General features: G+C 33.1%; 1 protein-coding gene and 1 pseudogene across 12 annotated transcripts in view; both read left to right on the forward strand.

Annotated features, from left to right (window-relative positions):
- PPFIA2 (PTPRF interacting protein alpha 2) overlaps positions 1-17,516 on the forward strand; it is a 424,261-nt gene that overhangs the window by 74,818 nt on the left and 331,927 nt on the right. For 8 of the 12 annotated variants that reach the window (XM_036237945.1, XM_036237946.1, XM_036237951.1 and 5 more), the window contains one exon: positions 2,280-2,333. The exons of the other annotated variants lie outside the window; for them this stretch is intronic. In XM_036237945.1, the coding sequence (XP_036093838.1) occupies positions 2,280-2,333 (54 nt within the window). The remainder of the gene's footprint in view (positions 1-2,279; positions 2,334-17,516) is intronic. 12 annotated transcript variants of the gene reach the window in all.
- Positions 6,180-14,032, forward strand: LOC107510217 (annotated as a pseudogene).

Here is a 17,516-nt window from a genome sequence, read left to right on the forward strand (position 1 = left end):
CTAAATTCTACCTTTGCTTTATTTATCTCAACACCATGAATATTCCAAAAAGTTTAAAATTTTAGGAATCTGAAAATTGGCCCAATTTATATATGTTAGCAAGAAGCCTTCATGATAGAATTTTTAACAGTTTGATGAAATGCATCACCTAATTGCTAAAATGCTTTTTACCTGAATCAATGTCTCTATTACCTCTCTAGTAACACCATCAGAAATTCTATTGTTAATATTAATTATATGCCTTTCTGTGAAGAATGGAAGATACTTGGAATAAAACTTTCATATAAATATAACTTTGTTTTTTGTCATTATCATAACAGGAAAATGGTCTGTGTATTTTGTTCTTTTAATATACTGTTTGAACCATTTTACTACCAAATCTTATCTGTTCATTCATCTCATGAATTCCAAAACAATTTTTAAAATTATATTTTACCTTCACATTAAAAAGAAATATTAATTTTGTTTGCCAATTTATGTTTTATGTTTTACTTTTATTATACAAGGATACAATTTACTCAGATGACAACAGGAATATTTAAGAACATGTAAGAGCAAACAATTTAGGTCATTTGGTTGTTTATAGTGTGCACTGTGCTGGAATAAAGAATTTCAACAGGGTGGAGAGGGAGAGCCTTTACAAAATAGACAACAATGTAGACATATTAATTAGGATTCTTTTAGATTTTGAGAACCAGGAACTATTTTAGTTGAAAGCAGGGGGAACACCTAGTTTGAAACATTGTTCAAATGGTAGAATCAAGGATTTAGACTCTAACATTATATCGTCCAGAATATACATTGTCTTAATTTTCCATCAGGCTTTTACAATATTTGAAGCAATTTTTGTAAGCCAATTTTGGAGCTAGAATGGGGGCAGGGGGAGTGAAGAAGGAGAAGTTCCTCAATGGGATGCCTCAATGGGATGCTGGATAGGGAAAAGTATCATATACAATATATCCTTTATAGAGAAGACAACTTAATAATTTTCTTGCCAAGTATCCCTTGTGATTTTTCTCACCATTTGTGGCCTTAATAAAAAATGCACATAGAAATTTATCACCCATTGAGTTTCCATTCAAAGTCAGCTTCTTCAAATGGAAATTTTAATCATGCCATCTCTGCCTTTTCCCATGCCTTGCCTTTAATGTTTTCTTCACAGGCTCATTTCAGCCTCATATTTATTGTTAAGAATCCCCATTTTTGAGATATCAGGAAAATGATGCGATTAAGTCCCAAGTGAACTGGCATAAATCTTAATGATATCAAGGTATCATTGGCTGTTTCTCTGATCATAGGTATCTAATTTGATTTTCCTTCTATCTTTACTCAGTTATCTTCCATATTTGATTTCTTACTGTAACTATGTTTCCCCAGGTTCCTCAACCCTATACGTACAATGAGATGCAAACTGATAAGAAGTGACCAGGGTCACAAGAAAGAAACTTTTTAGCAAAAAGTATAACTCTTCATTGTAGCCCCAAACTCCTATCCAGCAGCCTTTGAGAAAACTGGTTTTGTTTTTTCATTTGGGGGGTGTGGGAGAATGATTTAAAAATTAAGACAATTGTGAACATTAAGGAGCTCTAGGTTCTTTTGAAGAAGTCATATGGTTAGTATGAACCAAAGCCTACAGCCAATCAGGATGAGCTGTAGTTATCTCTGTAAACAGGGCATGTGCTCTCCAGTGTGTCAAGCATCACCCATTTCCCCATTGATGATACCTTCGACAATTATAATCAGTACTCAGGCATGATCTTCTGTGGTTGCTGATTCAAGATTAGAAATCGATCCTCATAGAACAATAGCTAATCTATCTGCATATATTTTCATTTTCTGTATATAGTAACAGAGTGGATTATAGCTAATTGAAACTTTTCCTGAATTCAGCCTTTTCCGTGGGATTAATATTCTTGCTAATAATATGTTAAATTGTGGTTTTATTAAATTTTCTTTCTTTTCTGTCCTCACTTCAGCTTCTTAGAGAACAAAACATCTGCTCTCCCACCTAGAGCTATTTTCTTGCATATTTCAGGAATAATTAGTCTATTTATATTTTTTCTTTTTACAGATTGTACAGAGTTTGAGAAAATATCCAAATTTTTAGATATAGGCTAGTTGTATAGCATTTGTGTAGCAAGATTGTTTAAAAACAAAACAAAACAAATACAGCTGAGTACCCTAAGTTTGTAGCTTAAAGAAAATATTACACTGTGGGACTGGGAAATTCTCCATGCCATTGAGTAGCATTTTACAATCAACACCTCTCCCCTTTTCAGGATATCGAATCCCTAACAGGAAGTCTGACTGGTTCTAAGGGGGCTGATCCACCGGTAAGTTAGCTTCTTCATTAAATATAACTATTGACGAATTGAATTATGTACACACCAGATCGTCAGACAGTTACTTGTATACAATTTGTCATATAGGTTACTTTTTGAAATATATAGCTACTGCAGTAACTAATACAAAAGTGTGAAATTGCTTTGTGGTGTCATTTGGTGTTTTAAAAAGTTTTAATAACTCATAAAATTCATCTCCATGTATCACTCTAAAAATAAGAATAAAGGCTTCCTTAGACTATATAAATGTTTTTATGTCCTACTGATGGGCTACACCAAAAGTTAAAACCTTTTGAGACTTGAGAGTTTACTATTTAAATACGAGTGTATGATTTGGGTTGCAATATATTTTCTACTAACTGAGAGAAATAATTTTATCACCCCATTTAATCAACAGCGTTGATCCTTGATATTGTTCTTTCCTCCTTTAACCAGAAAGCTTCTAGAAAATTAGAAAAAGTATTCCAAAGTTTCAAAGGATTAACATTTTTAAACAATAAGAAGTGATTGTATTGGAACATCTTGGTCTTTTTTGTGATGTCCAATTTCAGAAAATATTAAATAATAGTCCTATGATTTCATGTTTGAAGTACAAACATAAATTCATTCTGTGCACCTAAAGTAATAAGATTCAATTTATTTCAACAAATAGTCAATATATTAATTTTTATCACAGTTGGCTTTTTACTTAACATTGTGTGATTTGATGGGGAACATACTGAACTCAATGTTATCAGTTTTTGCTATGCTTCATCTAGGCATCCAGGCAAAGAACATTATTACATTGAAACACTAGTGAGATGTTAAAAAAAATAACTTCCAATTGTAGCTCTTTCTTTGCTACCTCTCTCTCTCTCCTGTCTCATGATATTATCTAATCTTCACCATATTTCTCCTAAAGTAAGCTAAGCAACATAGTCCTTTCCTTTTTTATTTTCATTGTCTGAATTTATGTAGGAATAATTTTTTTTAAGTGTTGTCTTCAGATAGCTGCTTATATTAAGTCCCCGAACCCATTACATTTTAGTATAAGACAAGTGACCCCAGTAAATATATCTTGTCAGGATTTATGTCCAGCCCTGTATGCAAGTATAGGTGATTGCTTATGTGATGTAATTTCATCCTGCTGCCTTGCACAGTGTTTGTAAAGGCATCCAACTTTTATTAGAAAAGTAAATCTGTTTCATTCAAAATGCCTCCCTCACCTGTTTACAGATTCCTGAACGAATTCTACAATTAGTGATCAATTTGTTTTATAAGGATCTATCCCTTGTTCAAAAAACAACTAAACACCTCTCTTCTACAAGTGGTGATAAAACTCTTACCCATTATTTACATGTTAAATAATTTAGTATATCATGTCCTTTCAAGAAAGCACCTTTTCAAACAGGAAAGCTTGTGCATGCACAAAGCGTAGTTATTGAAAGAGGCCCCTTGCAGAGGAAAAGGGTCACAGAAAATATCCTAAAGTCAAACTTAACTTCATTCCCATTGGCTAAAAGTGAAGTGTGTGTGTGTGTGTGTGTGTGTGTGTGTGTGTGTGTGTGCGCGCGCGCGTGCGCGCGCGCATGTATATACGTTATTCTTCTTTGGACGTAATTTATAATATTGTGAAGATAGAGATTCTCTCTTGGCCATGCCTAGCCACAATGGTGGATATTTACTACTGCTGCCTACATTTTCTGAAATTTAATGATTATACCTTATAACTTTTTGTAGGGTGAAAAACATTATGCACATTTCAGAGTACATGAGAGTTTAGGAAGCCAGGGTAGGGTATGCAAGTAAGAGTACACATAAATTTAGTGTCTCCCATTATTAAAGAGTAATCTACCAAGAACTATGTAATAAAATTACTTTTAGTTCTTAAAGCTTTTATAAAGTATGTGTCAAGGTAAAATGATAATAGTATCCTAGAGTTACTTCAGTCATTTGAATATAAGGCTTTCAATTGTTTTTGCTCCTAAGTCAGAAAACTTAACTGATTGGATTATGTATAACCTAAATATATTTGAAGTTTTGTGTTATTTTTTTTTTCTTTCTTTAAAAGTTCTTGGGAATAGATCATCTAAACAATATTATTCATAATCCATTTTAAAGGGTCTTTTGTATAAATATTTACACTGTATTTCTAAACCCCTTTTTTGATAAAACTTTTATTGGTAAAAAATTCAGGGTGCTGTAATTTTTATTTATTGAGCAGAATATATAAAGTGCTGAATAAATAGATTTACGAAGAAGTATAGCTGTGGACTCATTTCTTTACCAGTTTAATGGGAAACTCATATACATCTTTAAATGTAAATGGCATATTTAAAAATTATAAAATTTTCTGTCTATAGACATAAATATTATTTCTGAGCAGTAGAAAAAGGTGAATTTTGAACTTTTTCAAATAGCAGACCTGTATAAACATTGTGTCAGAATTTGCAAATGTAATTATAAGTAAATTTATATATCTATTAAGAATTAATTTGGGAAACTCCAGGAATATAGTTTGCATTAATATTTTAAACAATAAATGCTAAGTAGGTATTTTAAAAATTCAAGTAGTCTCAATTTTAATGCCAATAATGAAAGAATTACCCGTTTATGATTTTTAGGAGCAAGTTGGAAAGTTTTATAAGGGATTCCTTCTGAAAAGGATTTTAAGAGGCATGTTTTTTAATTCAGAAACTGGAAATTAGTTACTGCAGCAAATAAAACTTGTAGATTTTTCTAAATCACATAGTTATCATAGAAAATATATTATTTTATCAGTGAGAAAAATATCTTTCAAATGTTAACTTAGCATTGGCATTGAAGAATTGTATCAGATTGTCTACGTTCGACATGTTTTTTATTCAAAAAACTAGATCACGAATTAACCTCCAGTGTAAAAAAATAGCATATATTTACACATAAAAATACAGGGAAAGAACATAGATAATGAAAATCTAAAGGGTAAATTATTATTAAGTATTGCATTTTTTAATATATATTTTTCTATAGTGTTTTGAATTTTAAATATTAACAATTTTAATATGTGTAAAACTTATGAACTGTAAGGCATCTAGGGTGTCCCAGGTGATCAAATTGTCATCCAGCCTTTAGGAAGGCCTGATAGGTAAGGTCTAAGCAACTTAGCTTCAGATGGCCAAGAGAATTTTGAATACTGAAAAACTAGAGTACAATGAATAAACACTCTTATTCAGCTGTAATAGCTGTACCTGGGTATCTAGAGAGCTGTGGACACACAGGGCCATGTGAAACTAGCATTGTGACAAATCATTGTCCCATCTTTAGCCAGTGAGCCAGCCAGTGACATAGCCCCTGGCCAAGATCTGGGATTTGTCCCAGACTGTGGGCTAGCTTTAAATCTACCTGTAAGATTTAGTAGCTCAGCTTGGCCACAAATGTAAAGTTTAGTCATAAAGACACAAGCAGACTAGCATACACAAGGAGGAGAGTTTCTTTTTTTTAAAATTTGGTTTAAGAAACATTCTAATCATTAAATAGCTATTTATTTTCTTATCATTTCTGATTTATTTAAGGGTTAACATAGACAAAATCTACTAAGGAGTAATGTGAGTGAAGTCCTAGACAACATAAACACAATCTGAACACGTTGGTCAAATGTGGAAGCATGATGTTTCAGAGTGCTGTTATCGGTGTTTGAATTAAGTTTACCTCATTGCCTCATCCAGAACTTACAGCAAGAATTCCCCTAGGGGTAGTCAGTTCTTTTCCTGTTTTTCTTTCTTCTTCTTCTTTTCCCTTTTTTTTTTTTTTTTTTTTTTTTTACCTTGGAGTAATAAGTCCTATAAATTTTCTTTCTTCATAACTTAGTATTTTAAATTGTTTGAAGTTTCGTTTATCCAAATGCTCTTTATTCCTAGAGTGTGTTTAAAAAGTGAATCCCTACGTAATTCCTATCCTTGAGCTTGATATATGCACACTGTCCTGAACGTTCTCCAGCTCCATCAATTTTTTCCCCACTGAGGAACCAGAATCTTACATTCCATATTTTTGTACTTTTTGTTCTCATTTTAATGGCCTTCCTGATGGTTCTTAGAAACTTCAGTAAACACTTCACAGAATTTAAAACCAGTTTAATTTCCTGAGGGTGCTGTTTAGACCAGATTACATATATTTTTTTTAAATTTTAGATGATCTTAAAATTTAAAAGTTTCCAAAACCGATTTAAATTTGGTTATTCGAAAAATGCCAGTGTTCTACTCATTTGCTTCAAAAGATAAGGGAGTAAAAAATGTGAATCTGAATCATGACCTAATGTAATTCATTTTGACTTGAATGCTTCATCGTTATATTACTTACCTTCATTCTCTTTTTTAAAGTCAGAATTCAGTGTATATTTGAATGTACACAATGTACTAGACATTTGGTTAGGTTTTAGAGATACAATGGTAAATAATACAGTTTCTCATTTCAGAATCTTACAATATAATGAAGTAGACAGTTTAGTAAAAACCAGTCAATGTCAGTACAATGTCAGTACAGGGTAAGAGGATTATGTAATCTAATTGGTGAGGATAAAAAAGGGGCTGAAGAATCAAGAAAGGTAAATAAAAGGAAATAAAAGGATGTGTTGAAGTTTGCCAGCTGAGGAAGGTGGAGCATGGTATTTTAAGCAGAGGAAATAGTATCTGTATAGGTCAAAAAGTGAGAAAATAATGTGGTGTGGCTAGAGTATGAACAAAGCTAGAGGACAGAAAATAGTGCTGAGAAAGGAGGTAGAAGGTTGTCAGGGCAAGAAATAAGATATTTCATGGAGGGAACCTGTACTCTGTACTAAGGACCATGAGGACCCATTAAAAATTTTAAACAGTCAGGTCATTTAATCAGCTCTCTCCTTCAGAAACATTTTCTTGGCTCTCGTTGGAGAGTGATTTGAGAAAAGACTAAAGCAAAGTGACCAGTAAAAAGTCTCTTGTAATCATCCAAAGCAGAGACAGATGAAGAAATAATGGCAACGTATTTATTTATTTATTTATTTTGAGTCCATCCACTGTATTATAAAGCTAATCGAGAGTAATATTACAGGAGAAACTCAATATTTTGTTTCGAGTACAATGCTAAATTATTGATATGAGCCTATAGAGTAACAGTGTAGAGAGAAGTAGGCTGATTCATGAGATATTAAGGACATAGTGAATATATAAGAATTGATGGTTGTTTAACGGGAGGAAAATGAGACTTATTGAGAAGTCAAAACTGATTTTTAAACTTTCTGATTTGGCAACCGTGGATGATGATGCCCTACATAGAGATAAGAGTCCCATGAGATAGAAAATTTTGGGAAGCGAGCTGATGAGTGCAGTTTTGGACACATTAAATTGAACTGACAGAGTTGGGAACATATAAATAATTTTGGAATTTAAAGGTGAGATCTTATTTATAGCTATTGATTTAACTTGTAGAATAGTTCATTGAACCTATTGAAGTTGATGAAATCATCCTCCACTCCCCCCAAAAATGTATTCTGAATGAGAAGATAAGAGAGTTCTTCCCTGAGGAAGAAATGCATTAAATAAAGAAAGAGAGAAAAAAAAAAGAGGCAGTGTATGCCTTACAAAAGATAAAACAAAGATGGATGCAAGGCAGGAATACCAGGAAGATATGGAATCATGAGTGTCAGGGTCAAGAGAGGATGGTAAAAGGGTTTATTAGGAGTTTCATAATTTCGAGAGTTCAGAAACAAAGTACCCGTTGACACTTTGAAATTTAGCAGTAAGAAGATAAAGGGTGATCTAGGTGAGAGTAATTTTAGTGGAGTAATTAAGGAAAATCAAGTTTCCAGTGACCCAAAAGATTAAATGGAAAGTAAGAATTGGATTCAGTGGCTATAGAAAACAATTTCAAAGAGCTTAATTGTATAAGAAGTGAGGGGTCCAAAAGAGGGCGGAGGAGAGAAGGAAAAAGGTAGCTCTGGGCCCTGGCCCCATTTATTTACGTGGCCAGCCAGTGGAACCCCATGTTTTTGAAGTTATGGAAGTGCTAATTCCTATTATTAACAGGCTCCAAGAGGTGGACACCAACATCACCCAGTTGCCTCTGATTGTGGTGGTGGGAATACAGAGCAGTGGAAAGAGCTCAGTACTAGAAAGCCCAGTGGAGAGAGACCTGCTTCTCAGTGGGACTGGGCTGGCATTGTCACCCAGAGACCTCTCATTCTGCAGCTGGTCCATGTTTCAATTGAAGATAAACCAAAACAACAGGAGAAGAAAAAGGAGTTAAATCAGAAGAAAGGGGTAAATTTCTTCACACAAAAAAATAAGCTTTACAAGGATGTCGATGAAATTTGACAAGAATTTGAAAATGAAATAGAAAGGATTTCAGGAAATAATAAGAAAGTAGTCCTGAACCAGTTCATCTTAAGATTTTTTTTTTTCTCCCAGCATTTTAAATCTTACACTTATGGATTTGCCAGGAATGACCGTTTGCCTGTAGGTGATCAGCCTAAGGGCATTGAGCTTCTAATCAGGGAGCTCATTCTTAGGTTTATCAGTAATCCAAATTCCATTATCCTCTCTGTCACTACTGCTAATACAATTATGGCAACATTAGAGCACTTAAAATTTCAAGAGAGGTAGACACAGTGGGTTGCAGAATCCTAGATGTAATCACTAAACTTGACCTCATGAATACAGGTACTGATGCCATGGAAATATTAATGGGAAGGGTTCTACCAGTCAGACTTGGAATAGCTGGAGTTGGTTAACGTGAGCCAGCTAGATATTAACAGTAAGAAGAGTGTTACTGCTTCAATCCATGTTGAATATGCTTTCCTTCAAAAGAAATACCCACCTCTGGCTAATGGAAATGGAACAATGTTTCCGAATAGGTTACTGATGCATCACATCAAAAACTGCTTACCAGCACTGAAAATAAAAATAAATGTTCTAGCTACTCAATAACAGTCTCTTCTAAACAGCTATGGTGAACTTGTGGATGATAAAAGTGCTACTTTATTCTAGCTTATTACCAGTTGCCACAGAATATTGTAAAACTGTTGAAGGAACCGCAAAATATATTAAAACTTCGGCGCTATGCGATGGTGCTAGAATCTGTTATATTTTCCATGATACTTTTGGGCAAACCTTAGAATCTGTTTACTCACTAGATAGCCTTAATGCCCTTGACCTTTTGACTGCCATTAGAAATGCTACCAGTCCTTGTCCAGCTTTGTTTGTGCCTGAAGTTTCAAATGTCTGGAAAAGCCCAGCCTCTGTACGTGTAACTGGTTCATGAAGAAATGGAAAGGATCATTCATCACAGTAGCAATTACAGTACATTGGAGTTATTGCAGTTTACTAAACTGCATAATGCCATAGTCGAAGTAGTAACTTGTCTTCTTTGTAAATGGTTCCTGGTTACAAATGAAATTGTTCATAACTTAGTGGCAATTGAGTTGGCTTATATCAACACAACAGATTTGACTGATGCTGTGGGCCAATGAACAACAAGACAGAGGAACAAAGGAGAAACAGGCTAGCAGGAGAATTACCTTCAGCTGCCTCACTAGACAAGTCTAAAGTTCCAAGTTCTTTGGCACCTGCCTCCCAGGAGCCCTCCTCTGCTGCTTCTGCTGAGGCTGATGGCAAGTTAATTCAGAACAGCAGGAGGGAAACTAAAAATGTGGCATCTGGAGGTGGTGGGGTTGGAGACGCTGTTCAAGAATCAACAGGCAACTGGAGGGAAGTGCTGAAAACTTCAAAAGCTGAAGAATTATTAGCTGAGGAAACATCAAAACTAATACAAATTATGCCAGGGAGTCCACAAAAAGTCCATGCTGTGAATCTGCTTCAAGTGCTGGTTCCTGTTTCATGAAAACTATCTGCCTTTGAATAGCAAGATTATGAGGTTATTGAATGGCTCATCAAATCATACTTTCTTATTGTCAGAAAGAATATTTAAGACAGTGTACCGAAGGTAGTCATGAAGTTTTTGGTTAGTCATGTGAAAGATACTCTTCAGAGTGAATTAATAGGACAGCCATATTAATCATCCTTCCTGGATGATCTTTTGACTGACTCAAAGGACAAGGCGCTGCCTACTCAAGTAGAATTTTGTTTATGAACTCCTGTGTATTGCAGTGGTATGAATCTGCTCATGTGAAGACTAGCTGTAGACCGAAAATTATACTCTATTACAAAATTAATCACACATTTAGTCCAAATAATAAATGGCTATTTCTAAAGTTTCCCAGTATATATAAAATTAAAGAGAAGTAGGAAGGAATAATAGCCACTATAGGATATGTGTTTAAGAGAAAATTATTTTTAAGAGAGAAAATAAGAGTGCATAGAAACATATGGAAAGTACATACAGAGGGAGAAAAGTTACTGAGGAAAAGAAAGTTAGTTGATAGAGCACCAGATGATGCAGGAAAGATGAACTCCAGGGCATATTATATAGAAAGAGCAATATCTCTTTAAATTTGAAATGAGGGTAGATAAAAAGGCTGGAAGCTGATGCGAGCATATTTATAGGCGGGAATCTTACAAAGTTGAAAGGTTCCATTTAATGGCTTCCATTTTCCCCACAAAGTAAAAAACAAAACAAAACAAAACAAAAAAACTAGCTGATAGTGGCAGGAGAGATGATATGATAAGATATTTCAGGAATATGGAGATTTATCTATCATGATGGATTATGGGAGAACTATGTAAATCATAGATTGATTAGTGGTAAGTGGTAAGGGTCCACTTGTGGCTCTAGGCAGTGAATTTGTGGTCACTATAAATGACTCAAAGGTGTGGGGTTTTTTTTCCCTCTAACAGCTTTATCACAGGTATGGGAGGGAAGAATACCTGTGGCCATTTTGGTGTTAGGTTGTTGTTCTGCAGACTATTGCTGTGGGAGGCTAATGGGGCAAGATAATTGAGAATATCCTCAAGAATGTCATAAAGTCTAAGCTGAATAAGAATTACAGCAACGATAGGAAGTGATCAGTGAAGCAGAGGATTTGTTTGAATAAATTTGAAAAAAAGGAGTAGTAAATATAGGAAGAAAGATCAAAGATAATAGTGAGAGACTAGAATGCTTGATTTAAGCATTTCAAAGCCAAAATATTAAAGGTCAGAAGAAATGAAACTCATTGGAACTGATGATGACAAGGAACTGAGTATTGGATTGATCATTTATGTGAGCCCTGTAATTTTTCCTACCCATGTTTTCATTCCTTTGATAATCACACACTGCTTTACAACTTAAGTGCTATCATGTAGACACTGATAAATGAAAAATTTTCCAGTCTAGGCTAGATCACTCCCCTAAACTTTAGACTTCTGTATCCAACTATCCAACTAAATATTTGACACATTCGTTTGTATATTCAATAGAATTTAAAGTTAAAAAGTGAGCTTCTGATCTTCTCTGCTACTTTCTACAGATCTGTAGTTTTCCCCATAGCAGCTAATGAGTCCTTCATGCCGCTATTTCCAGAAGTCAAAACCTTAGAGTCTTCTTGTAGGTTCTATCTTCATAATTTATCCAGAATTCAACTAATTCTTACCGTACTGATCAAAGCCACACTCCTCTCTCACATGTCCCTTCTCAAGTGAGCCAGGCAGGATCAATTTCTTAAATGTCAATCAGATTATATCACAGCTAAGCTTAAATCTTTGTCGGCTTTCCATAAGAAAAAAAGAAAAATCCCAAAGTCCACGAAGTGGTTTCTTAGACACTTCATGACTTTTCTCTTTATAATGCCTCTAGAAACTCATCTTCTACCTTCATTTCCTAGATCATTCCACTTTGGTTGCACTAACACGTTTACTATTCCTTTACTCAGGCAAGAAATTGCTATTATTTCATCTACATGGCTTATTCCCTCACTTTCTTTAGGTCTCAGTTCAAATGCTGCTTTAACAGGGAGATCATCCGTGAACAATCAATATTCTTTCCCCTTTTCCTATGTGTTTATTGCTTGTTTTATTCTACTAGAATATAAGCTCCACATGGTTAGGGACTTTGACTTTTTCATTCACTATTATATTCCAAAGGCCTAGAATAATACCTGTCATATGAATTCCTCAGTATATATTTGCTGAATGAATGAATGGCAAGTATTCTTCAGCACATGATTTATATAATCATATTTGTGGCTGAAAATGATAACACTAGCAGAATGCAGCATGAAGAAAGAGATTGAAGCTGTTACAGTAATTCTGAAATGAGATTACATGGATGTACTTCAGTTATGGTAGCAGTAGTAAGAATTAAAAATGCAGAGAATAAAAAGCTTACAAAAACAGTAGTAAAAGAATTTTACAGTGGGGAAAGAAATAGGACTCAAGGATAACTTCAAATATTGGCCACTGGGAAAAATAACAGCAGTATAGAATCAGCAAGATATAATTTGGATATTTTATTTATACATTATGTTTAATATTACTAGATATAAACCCCTTGAAAGCAGGAATTTCTGTCTGGTTTACAGCTGTACTCCCAATGCTCTGAACAATGCCTAGCATGCAGTAGGCCTTTAATAAATATTTAATGAACAAATGAATGAACCAGGAATAATAATACTAATAGGTCTTCAGATGGAAAAAAAATGTGAATGAGGTATTGAAAACTTTAATAAATATGAGAGTAAAAGATGTGAAATGGAACTTCCGTTATTGAGTCAGAATTTTCTTTAAAGGCTCAAAGCATAAGTCCACTGGTGATAAGTATCCTTACATCTGTGAAGTGCTAGACATATTCGCCACAGACTTACTAGGTAATAAGTGCAGTAGTAACAGTCCTGCCAGTGTGAACCACCTTTAGCCTCTTTAAAAGAAGACCAGAAAGGCCTCCTTAGCAGAATTTCAGCTGGTAGGGAGTCCTGCAGGATTTTTACTCCAAAGAAAAATGAGGAAGGACCGAAAACAATGACTCATAGAAGGATGCAGTGGTATCCCTGTGTTTGGAATCTTATTCAACAGCTAAATCAGCCTGTGATTCCATGGAATAGTTGCGAGGAGAAAGAAATAATGTGTATCACTTGAAGTTCAGGGACATGCATAAAACTGAACCAGATATTTGCTTTTCGTATACCACTGTGAATAGAGGATAGGTAAGAAAGGAATTAACAACTTCATTTTAATTAATTATTAATATTTTAACTTGTCAGAATATGTTGGTGACATGAATGTTTAGTCAAAATAATGAAAGATAGTTTATATGCAGGAATTTTATCATGAGAGAAGTGTGATGCTTAGCATATATAGTAACAAAAGATCTTCATGTTAGGTGTTTCCCTACTCATTAATGTATTACTGATTAAAACTATTTAAACATCTATATTTTAACACAACAAAACTGCTTAATTGGAGGGCACATTAGAATGTGGTTTTCTATATTCAAAAATTTAAATTATGCTAACTATGAAAGTGAGCAAAGAGATTTGAATTATAGATTGGCACCTGAAAGTTAGGTTTAGAATAACACTAAAGGTGGGAAGCAATTTTGAGATCTCTCAGCATATTATTTCACTAATGATCAATGTAATAGGAAATCTTTTAGAAATGATTTTTCTAGTATATGTCAAGTTATTTGGGAAGGTCAGAGTAACAAAACACAACCCCTTATTAGAAATAGATTCTTACTTGTTATTACTGTTTATTTCTAGTCAATCTATAATAAAAATACTTTAATTTTTTGAGGGAAAACCAATATGTTAATGAAAAGGGACAAATAAATAAATCAAGAACTTGCATTATTGCAAATATGTGTTATCTTTGTTAATAATAATAAAACATTGATGTATTAAGATGTATTCGATTTCTTGATCATGTAAAGTTCAATATGAACTATTTTGATTTATATCTCTTTGCTCCCCAAATTACCTATCATAATTCTTTCCAAAATAATAATATAATTTCAACTACAGGTATTGTACATAATTGCAGTTCTTTTTTTACCTTCTTTTCTATTTCTGTTTAAAATTATTATACAAATTTATTTGTTGTATGTGTATATGTATTTATATATATCATATGTAAACACATAAATATATAAAAAAATATATGATATACACACACATTCATTTATGTATATTTCCTCTTAAAAAGACAGGACAGATTTTTTAGTATCTTGAGTCCTTAACTAAATAAAGGGGTGGTTTCTAATTAGACTGTTCTTATCTAACACAATAAAGTGGAACTATTTTTATTCTTGATTAAAGATGCATATAATTTAGCTTGTTTATCTGAAAAGACAGATGGATGAATACAGCTTTATACATACAATTGCTCATTAAAATGTAAAAAGTATAAAGTAAAAATAAAGGTCTATTTAGTAAGCATTTGTAATGCCTATTGTGTACTTAGTACTATTCCTGACACTTTAGAAAAAAATGAAAGATATCATCTGAGTGCTATAGATTTTTACACTCTAACTGATAAACAATTGTTTTTTTTTAAGTGATTAATAAGTGTAAAAAAGTGTGGATACATAATTACTTTTTTGTTATTTGGAAATAGTGATGGTAAGTGTGTTTTGGGGAACACACTTTACTTTTATTTTTTATGGAGACCTATTTTGAGAGGTGAATATTGAACCAGGTTTCAAAGAGCTCATTTGTATCAAATTAAAATCTTTATTCTGAATGGAAGGAAATCAAGAGTCTTTCTTCCTCTGGTATCCAAAAGTAGTTAAATTCTATAAGCTTTAGTAACTCATTGTTGGCTGCTGCAACCTATTTACAGTATATCTGTTTGAATTTTATAGCCAAAGTTATTTAGAATATAAAACTATAACTGGTTTTTAGATATCTTTAAAAAGTATATATAGGTTTGAAGCCCCAGACACCTTCTATGTACTTGCGCAGTTTAACAGCTAAGCATCTATACAGCCTCAATGAGATTAGACTACTGGCAGTGCTTGCCTCACCATTCTAGAAAGGAGTTTTGTTTGAACACAGCTGGTGCTCTAAGAAGGAGGGACTATTGGGCAATTCCAGCATAGCCTGAGGCAACAGGACTTGCACAGATACTGATCTGGGCTGTTGTTTTTCCAGGGATCCCAAAGAGGTGATGCTCTATATCCTTTGGCAAGATGAGAAAGTTTTCTGAAGGTTTGCCCCTTTTCACCACTCCTTTCCGTCATAGTTTGGCTGGGTCAAAAACTACAAACTTCTTTAGCTAGGGATCCTCCCACTTTCCCTTATTTTCCCTCAGCTTTCAGAGGAGACAGCATTATGGCTTCCTTGCCCTCCAGCTCTACCCAGGAACTTGTCTCTCTGTGAGGGAGCAGTTATCTGGAGAGAAAACAACTTGCTCTAGCTAATTCTCAGTAACGAGATTGTCTTTTTCAAATGAATGCAATAAGGGAAACATGAGTCAGCAAAATGTAAGTTCTTGAACTTGCATGCATATTCTTTTTTTTTCCCCACTTAACATTAATTGCAACCACTATTGGCACTTTAAAAAAGAATCTGATTATATATTCATAATAAATTAAAATTGAGATTCTGCAAAATTCTTACTTCAATTAAAATTTGTGTCATTTCAAGAAAACCACATAATCAGTATCTGCCCTGAAGATTTTATGATAGGCTATTAAATTATTTTCCAAGAAGATATTTGAAGCTATTGAAGTTTTTTAGGCAATTATAAATCTCGAAGTAAAAGTAGAAGAACGATAATACTAAAAAATTAAAATTAATATTTTACCAAAAGAGTTCACCAAGGTCATCTGAATATTGCTAAAACATCTTCTGGCTACAAAACAAATTCTCTAGGTATTCTTCTATTTTCCTCATAGGAACCATTTATATTTTTATTGGAGTATGGTGACAAGTTTTGTGGTATTGGTAGTTATTTTGTCTATTTTCCCTTTCCTTTTTATAGATTAAAATGGGTAATCCACATGAATGACTGTTTTTCTGTTATGGATAATTCTTTCTGCAAAAATGTTTTAAAAACCTTGTTAGCATGCCTATCCAGAACCACTGGGTTACATTTAATTTACATTGCCATTCTCAAAAAGACCAAGAAATCAACTAAAATTTGAAATTATAAAAAACATCATTGTTCTAACTTTTATATAATGGTATGTAAGTAATTGTGTTAAATGAAAGTGGAAAAATGATCAATGTGAGATAAAGATTGCATGAATTTCTAAAAACTACATAGTTTATAATATAAATCGAAAATATGAGAATAAAGAAAGGTTGAAAATAAAATGATAGAAAAGATATACCATATAATACTAAGTAAAAAAAGAAAAGGCCTGTTCAGCAACATTAATATCAGAAAGTATAATCTTTCAGGAAAAACAACAACAAGGACATAAAAACTAAATTTAAAAAGAGAGATACTTAAATATAAAATTTGGTGTACCCAGAAGGTAGGAATTTTAAATAAGTATGCATCTAATAGCAAACACTTAAAATATAGAAAACAAAAACTAACAGAAATGAAAGAATAAAAATGCCCTCGGTCATGGTGAAACGTGTTAATACTTCTCTTAGCATCTGTCTAAACAAGAAAATGAATTTTGTAAAGATGATAATTTCAGCATTGATAAACAAGCCTGTCCTCAGTGATATATAGAGAATCCTATACTTTATTTCTCCAAATTGACCAATGAGTCATATAGGAAGATTCAACAAATTTCAAAGAATTGAAATCATGCAGAATGTGTTTTGTTACAACAGCAGAATTCAGCTAGAAATTAATTTTAAAAATAAAATTAAAAAAGTAATAAACAGAAAGTACTGAAATTTTTGGAAAGTATGGCATATACTTCTAATTAACTTTTTGGTCAGAGAAGAATTCAAAATAAAAATAGGAAAAAAAATTGAATTCAATGATATTGAAATATTATATGCTGAAACATGCAGCAGATAGTTAAAGGCCCCTTAGGAAAAAGTTATAGCATTAATATATATAGTAGAAAAAATTAAGGCTAAAAACCTAATGATATAGGCATTCCTTTCAAGAAGCTAGAAAATAAAAGAGCAAATAAAACCAAGGGTATATAGAAAGAACTAAATAATGAAGCTAGTAGCAAAAATTAATAAATAGGAAATTTTAATATAGCACATAAATCTAAAAGTTGATTTTTAAAAAATTGATACTTCTCTGCTGAGTTGATAAAATAAACAAGTGAGACAGTACAAATACATTAAAATAAGAAAATCATTTGAATGCAATTTATGCCGATGAATTTAAAACTGTA

This window comes from Rousettus aegyptiacus, unplaced genomic scaffold, assembly GCF_014176215.1.
Source record: "Rousettus aegyptiacus isolate mRouAeg1 unplaced genomic scaffold, mRouAeg1.p scaffold_m13_p_2, whole genome shotgun sequence".
Lineage (NCBI taxonomy): Eukaryota > Metazoa > Chordata > Mammalia > Chiroptera > Pteropodidae > Rousettus > Rousettus aegyptiacus.